Genomic DNA, 7636 nt, shown 5'->3' on the forward strand with positions numbered 1-7636 from the left:
GAACAGTGTTTTGGACTCTGTGGGAGAGGGAGAGGGTGGGATGATTTGGGAGAATGGCATTGAAACATGTATAATATCATATATGAAACGAGTTGCCAGTCCAGGGTCAGTGCATGATACTGGATGCTTGGGGCCGGTGCACTGGGACGACCCAGAGGGATGGTATGGGTAGGGAGAAGGGAGGGGGGTTCAGGATGGGGAACACGTGTATACCTGTGGTGGATGGATTCATGTTGATGTATGGCAAAACCAATACAATATTGTAAAGTAATTAACCTCCAATTAAAATAAATAAATTTATATTGGAAAAAAACATTCAGATATTCTCTGATTAGAGTAGAACATTTTTTAATGGAGCTATTCCTAACATTATCTCCCTAAAATCACAGAAAGACTGAAGCAATTTTTGTGTTCTATTTTGTAAGGATTACTTTCTTTTGCAGAAGCACCTCTCCTAGAAGGGGAGCAATAAGGGCTCCAGGCGCTATGAAAGAATAGGGACTCTCCCCAGGGACAACTTCTCTCAGCCACGCACTTAAGTGGTACAAAAACATACCACAGTTGAAAACAGGTTGTGTATGGTGGGGATAAGGGAAAAGTCAGTGACTATGATGAATATGAAAGTCACTGAATGAGATGAATAAAACATTTCCCCACCCACAAAAAAAAAAGGCGGGGGGGAAGACTGGTCTAGCTCTAGGTTAGTCTTGAGTCACCAGGTGGGAGTTTAAGAAGCTTCTGCTGAGACCCAAAGGAGACAGAATCTAGAGACAGGCCACAATGGTGCAGTGACAGAATAAAGACCTGGTTGCTAGGGTCAGGGAGTAACCACCAGAAGCCCGGAAGAAGAGAAATGGAGCCCTAGCTCCTAGTCCCCTTTCCCACCCTCCTTCCTCTTAGGTTGTGTGAGATGTTACCTTTCACCTAAACATCATCTTCCTGATTTCAGACCTTTTAACTCTGATCTCTGAGTTCTGCTTAGTTCCACATTTTCTACCCATTTGCACAGAGGACCACCACCTCTCCTTTCTGGAATCGCTAAGGTTTTCTACTTCACTTGTGACCTGGTCATCAGCCCTACTAATTCAGCTGAGATGGAAGTGCCCACCCTCTCCAAAACACGTAAGCCTCCTGATCTCAATGAAGAGTCTTTGGACCTTGGGATTATGATTGCCTTATTTGAAATTGGATCAATTCCCCCAGTTTCTTGCAGTTCTCTTCCTTCACTAAAAAGTAGTGACCACGAAGCAACTGAACAGCGAATTGCAAAGAAGTTTGAAAGCCTCTTAAAAGAAATTAAAGATATTGTTAAACATGTGACAAGTTATGAACAGAAGGTCACAGAAACAAAAGAACCTTTTAAGGAAACCAATATGTTTGAGGTGTCAGAACTTAGAGAAAAAATCATAGAACTTGATGAAATAAATAAAGAACTAGTGAAAAAACTGCTTGCTAGTTTGGACCTAGGGAAAAAAGAGAATGCAAAGAAACAGGAGATGAGGTTGGACAACCAGAACTCTGAGGACACAGTGCAAGACTGTTCAGGGGATTTGGTAAATTGTTCAAAAGGACAAAAAGCCCTTCCTGAAACTCAGCTAAGTAAGGAAAAAGCAAAGCACGGATTCCCTCACATTCAAGAAGAAAATATCAGACTGAGGAACAACATGGAGCGGTTACTACAAGAAGCAGAACACTGGAGTGTGGAACATACTGAGCTCAGCAAACTAATAAAATCCTATCAGAAATCTCAGAATGACATCAAAACTCTTAAAAATAATGGCACCCATTCCCCAACTCAAACAAATAATGAGTCAGCTAAGCAAGAGCTGGAGGAACAAGTGAAGAGATTGAAAGAAGACACATATTCATTGCATTTGATTGCAACCTTGCTGGAGAATGAATGCCAAATCTTAGAGCAGAGAGTAGAACTGCTTGATGAACTCCATCATCAGAAGCAAGAACCTCTACAAGGGGAGCCAATGCAAATAAATCATGAGCAGAGCGACAAGGAACAGAAGCTACCAGAGGCAGAGAAGGTCAAAATACATGAGAAAAACATGCCAGAAGTGGAAGGTACATTTCACAAAAGAGATCAGTTCTTTACAAGCCTGGATATTTGTCATAATAAGAAAGCTCATAATAACCAGTTCAATACTCGTATTGCAAAAAGAGCTCTTGTGGTAAAGAGGCCAGCTAGCAGCTTAAGTTAAAAAATACCAAAAGTAGAAGAAAAGGCAGATCTTCAAAAAACTATGTAGTACATCCAGCTCCAGGCATATCAATCATCAAACCTAAGAGAGACCTGTTTGTCCAACCAAGAAATAGCCATAGAACAAGAAGATTAACAATTAACATTATTCATTACCTTGATGGTTAGGTAAGTTTGGTCTTTAATGACCATCAATGTCAACTTTTGCTCACATTAGTCATCTTTACAAGCTGGTTTTGTAGTTATTACACAGAGATCTATGACACTTTAACCAAAAGTGAGAATTTACAGGTCCAAATAAGTAAAGATCTAAATAAAAACCACAACAAACAAAGGAAGGGATTCTTTTTTCTTTATTTAATCATTGCCTTGGGGAGAGAAGTTCTGGGGGAGAAAGTATATAACACCTTAATTGTGAACCTTTCAAACTCCCTTTCAAACACATATTCCTTTTCCTATTTATTATCCACTGAAGTGTGGGCTATAGTGGAGTTTTAAAAAAGCTGATAAGTCACTCCTAATCTTCTCATAAATTTCCCTATTCCCTGGATCTACTGTTACTAATATTCCCTTCTTGTTCCTCAACTAGTAAATGGTGGGCATACCAGGCAGCAGAGACCCTTGGGGAAGGACACCTTGGCTTCTTTAGAAGAATAGATGTGTCTCAAGATTTTGTTCTGTGCTGGAAAAATTCCTCTCATTAATCCAGGTGAGGATAATTATTCAGAATTACTCAGGGAAAAAAGCATTATCATCTGTTAAGAGGACTGAACTTTTGGTTCCAGGAAAGATGGAGCAGAATCACTTCTCCCTGTTCCTCCCATTCAGTTCAGTTCAGTCGCTCAGTCGTGTCCGACTCTTTGTGACCCCATGAATCGCAGCACGCCAGGTCTCCCTGTCCATCACCAACTCCCGGAGTTTACTCAAACGCATGTCCATCAGGTCGGTGATGCCATCCAGCCATCTCGTCCTCTGTTGTCCACTTCTCCTCCTGCCCACAATCCCTCCCAGAATCAGGGTCTTTTCATTGAGTCAACTCTTCACATGAGGTGGCCAAAGTATTGGAGTTTCAGCTTCAGCATCAGTCCTTCCAGTGAACACCCAGGACTGATCTCCTTCAGGATGGACTGGTTGGATCTCCTTGATTGAGTCTTGGTTGAGTCTCCAAGGGACTCTCAAGAGTCTTCTCCAACACCACAGTTCAAAAGCATCACTTCTTCGGCACTCAGCTTTCTTCACAGTCCAGCTCTCACATCCATATATGACCACTGGAAAAACCATAGCCTTGACTAGACGGACCTTTTTTGGCAAAGTAATATCTCTGCTTTTTAATATGATATCTAAGTTGTCATAACTTTTCTTCCAAGGAGTAAGTGTCTTTTAATTTCATGGCTGCAGTCACCATCTGCAGTGATTTTGGAGCCCCAGAAAATAAAGTCTGACACTGTTTCCCCATCTATTTCCCATGAAGTGATGGGACCAGATGCCATGATCTTAGTTTTCTGAATGTTGAGCTTTAAGCCAACTTCTTCACTCTCCACTTTCACTTTCATCAAGAGGCTTTTTAGTTCCTCTTCACTTTCTGCCATAAGGGTGGTGTCATCTGCATATCTGAGGTTATTGATATTTCTCCCAGCAATCTTGATTCCAGCTTGTGCTTCTTCCAGCCCAGAGTTTCTCATGATGTGCTCTGCAAACAAGTTAAATAAGCAGGGTGACAGTATACAGCCTTCACATACTCTTTTTCCTATTTGGAAACAGTCTGTTGTTCCATGTCCAGTTCTAACTGTTGCTTCCTGACCTGCATATAGGTTTCTCAAGAGGCAGTTCAGGTGGTCTGGTATTCCCATCTCTTTCAGAATTTTCCACAGTTTATTGTGATCCACACAGTCAAAGGCTTTGGCATAGTCAATAAAGCAGAAATAGATGTTTTTCTGGAACTCACTTGCTTTTTCCATGATCCAGCAGATGTTGGCAATTTGATCTCTTGTTCCTCTGCCTTTTCTAAATCCAGCTTGAACATCTGGAGGTTCATGATTCACGTATTGCTGAAGCCTGGTTTGGAGAATTTTGAGCATTACTTTACTAGTGTGTGAGATGAGTGCAATTGTGCGGTAGTTTGAGCATTCTTTGGTATTGCCTTTCTTTGGAATTGGAATGAAAACTGACCTTTTCCAGTCCTGTGGCCACTGCTGAGTTTTCCAAGCTAAAAACCCTGAGCATTAAGTATTAATATAAAATGAATGCAAGAAGACTCTGAAAGATGGAGTAAAGGAGGTGTAATAGCCAGGGTCCCCGAGACTTAATGAACGACGTACTGTGTTGTTTCCTGAGTTTTCTTTTGTCTCTTATATATGCTGGGAGATGACAACCCAGAAATGCCAACACATTTAGACAAAAAAAGCAGGCACCACCCCCTCACCCCCCAACCCAGGCCTGCTTTCTCTTGACAGAGGATGAGAAAACAGTCTGGCAAGAAAGAAACTTTTTAAAAAATTGCCCTGCTCTGGCCAAACTGCATAAAATTGTCTTGCTTCCACTCTCATCCTTATCAGCAAATACTGAGCAAAAACACTAGGCTTTCATTGTTGCCTGGCAGTAATGAAGCACTCTTCTGCTTCCTTCCAAGGTGGTACATACAGAGGTGGCAGAGAAGAAACCTTGGAGTTTCTCTCCCATGTGATGATAACAAGTTGCTCCTCCCTCAGCCCTTTTCCCAGTAAAACTAAATATCAGTGAAGGCCCTGTGGATAGCCTAGATTTCTATACTCTTCCCCTGTTCTAAACCTAAAACAAGAGGTTTAAGTAGGATCCACAGTCTCAGAACACAATGCCCCAAATGTCCAGAAAAGATAGAAAAATAACTCACTCATTATACAAAGAGAAAATCTCAACTTGAATGAGAGAAGACGATTAACAAGTGCCAACAATGGCATGATACAGATGTTGGAATTGTCTAGCAAGAAGTGTAAAGCAGTCACAAAAATGCTTCACTGAGCAATTGCAAGTACTCTTAAAAAAACAAAAATAATAGAAAGTCTCAGCAAAGAAACAGAAAATATAAAGAAGAAACAAATGGAAATTGTAGAAATAAAAAATATAATATGTAAAATAAACTCAATGAATGTGCTCAATAGTAGAATGTTGATGTCAGAGGAAAGATTCTGTGAACATGAAGACAGAAAACTAGAAATGACCCATTCTGGCCAGCAGGAAAAATAGGCTGAAAAAACTCCCATAGTCTCAAGAAGCTTAAAATAAAAACTATCTAACATTGGTGTTATCAGAGTACCCCCAAAAAAGGTAGAATGTGGGCTGAAAAGTATTCATTGAAAAAAAATGGCTGAAAATTCCACAAATTTAGTGAGAGGCATAAACCTATAGCAGAGAAAGCAATGGCACCCCACTCCAGTACTCTTGCCTGGAAAATCCCATGGATGGAGGAGCCTGGTGGGCTGCAGTCCATGGGGTCGCTAAGAGTCGGACACGACTGAGCTGCTTCACTTTCACTTTTCACTTTCATGCATTGGAGAAGGAAATGGCAACCCACTCCAGTGTTCTTGCCTGGAGAATCCCAGGGACGGGGGAGCCTGGTGGGCTGCCATCTATGGGGTCGCACAGAGTTGGACACGACTGAAGAGACTTAGCAGCAGTAGCAGCAGCAGCATAAACCTATAGATTCAAGAAACTGAGTGAACTCTAAACAGTATAAATTCAAACACATTTAAGGCACTCATAATCAAATTTCTGAAGCCTAAAGACAAAGTAAAAAAGCAAGTACAAAGAACAATGGTGGAACAATGATGGAACAATGATCCAAATGACAGTGACTTTCTAATCAGAAACCTCCAAGGCTAGAAGGAAACAAATATTTTTCAAGAACTGAAAAAAAACATCAACCCAGAATTGTTTACCCAGTGAAAACAGCCTTTAGGAATGAAAGTGAAATCAATACATTCTCAGAGGAAAACTGAGAGGATTTGTCACTATTTGTTGAGAAAGCTCATTTTGCTATACATCTAATTCTCATTTTTTACATTCAAGAAAATGAGTGTTCCCTTTAGCCTCAGGCTTTGTCTTATTCTATTCCCAAAGAGTAATTTCACATAAGTTCTGTTCAGTTCAGTCACTCAGTCAGGTCTGACTCTTTGCGATCCCATGGACTCCAAGCAGTCCAGGCTTCCCTGTTCATCACCAACTCCTGGAGCTTACTCAGACTCACGTCCATGGAGTTGGTGATGCCATCCAACCACCTCATCCTCTGTTGTCCCCTTCTCCTCCCACCTTCAATCTTTCCCAGTATCAGGGTCTTTTCCAATGAGTCAGTTCTTCACATCAGGTGGCCAAAGTATTGGAGTTTCAGTCTCAGCATCAGTCTTTCCAATGAATATTCAGGACTGATTTCCTTTGCTATTGACTGGCTTGATCTCCTTGCAGTCCAAGAGACTCTCAAGAGTCTTCTGCCACACCACAGTTCAAAAGCATCAGTTCTTCGGTGCTCGACTTTCTTTATAGTCCAACTCTCACATCCACACATGACTATTAAGATGGAGATTTGTTGGCAAAGTAATGCCTCTGCTTTTTAATATGCTGTCTAGGTTTGTCATAACTTTTCTTCGAAGGAGCAAGTGTCTTTTAATTTCATGGCTGCAGTCACCATCTGTAGTGATTTTGGAGCCCAGAAAGTAAAGTCTCTCACTGTTTCCATTGTTTCCTCATCTATTTGCCATGAAGTTAATGGGACCGGATGCCATTCACACAGGAGATGCTAAATGGATGAAATGAGAAACTACAACAGAGCTGAATCAAACAATCGCTTCTTACACTTCAGCTTGTTCATATGCATTACCTGAACAAATTGTCAATATCATTTGTTTGTCAGATGTTAAGAGTATAACTTTCTAGTTCTTCATACAAGCACTGCTGCTGCTGCTGCTGCTGCTGCTGCTAAGTCGCTTCAGTCGTGTCCAACTCCGTGCGACCCCATAGACGGCAGCCCACCAGGCTCCCCCGTCCCTGGGATTCTCCAGGCAAGAACACTGGAGTGGGTCATACAAGCACTGAAACTGCTAATTACAGGATTTTCACATTTTTGAGGGAAATGCTATAATATGCAACATTTGTTGCATACAGCACAAACTCCAGATAGTCAGAGTGTCAACTTTGTATTTATGTAGCACCATTGTTGTTGTCCAGTCACTAAGTCATATCCAACTGTTTGTGACCCCATGGACTGCAGCACGCCAGGCTTCCCTGTCCTTCACTACTTCCCAGAGTTTGCTCAAACTCATGTTCATTGAGTCAGTGATGCCATCCAACCCAGAAGTAAAATTTCCACTGGTGAGAACTCAGTCACCAGGCCATACCTATCTGAAAGCAACTGGAAACTGAGGTTTTTAGCTGGGTAACTATGTCACCCAGGCAGAG

At 41.5% G+C, this 7636-nt stretch overlaps 1 protein-coding gene across 1 annotated transcript; it reads left to right on the top strand.

Annotated features, from left to right (window-relative positions):
- The first annotated feature begins 756 nt into the window (after positions 1–756).
- Positions 757–2912, top strand: SPZ1 (spermatogenic leucine zipper 1). The gene is made up of 2 exons (XM_019982749.2): positions 757–2377; positions 2799–2912. Exon 1 carries the CDS (start codon positions 1095–1097, stop codon positions 2208–2210), a length of 1116 nt encoding a protein of 371 aa, XP_019838308.2. The 5' UTR covers positions 757–1094; the 3' UTR covers positions 2211–2377; positions 2799–2912.
- Positions 2913–7636: the final 4724 nt, after the last annotated feature.

This window comes from Bos indicus, chromosome 20 (assembly GCF_029378745.1).
Source record: "Bos indicus isolate NIAB-ARS_2022 breed Sahiwal x Tharparkar chromosome 20, NIAB-ARS_B.indTharparkar_mat_pri_1.0, whole genome shotgun sequence".
NCBI lineage: Eukaryota > Metazoa > Chordata > Mammalia > Artiodactyla > Bovidae > Bos > Bos indicus.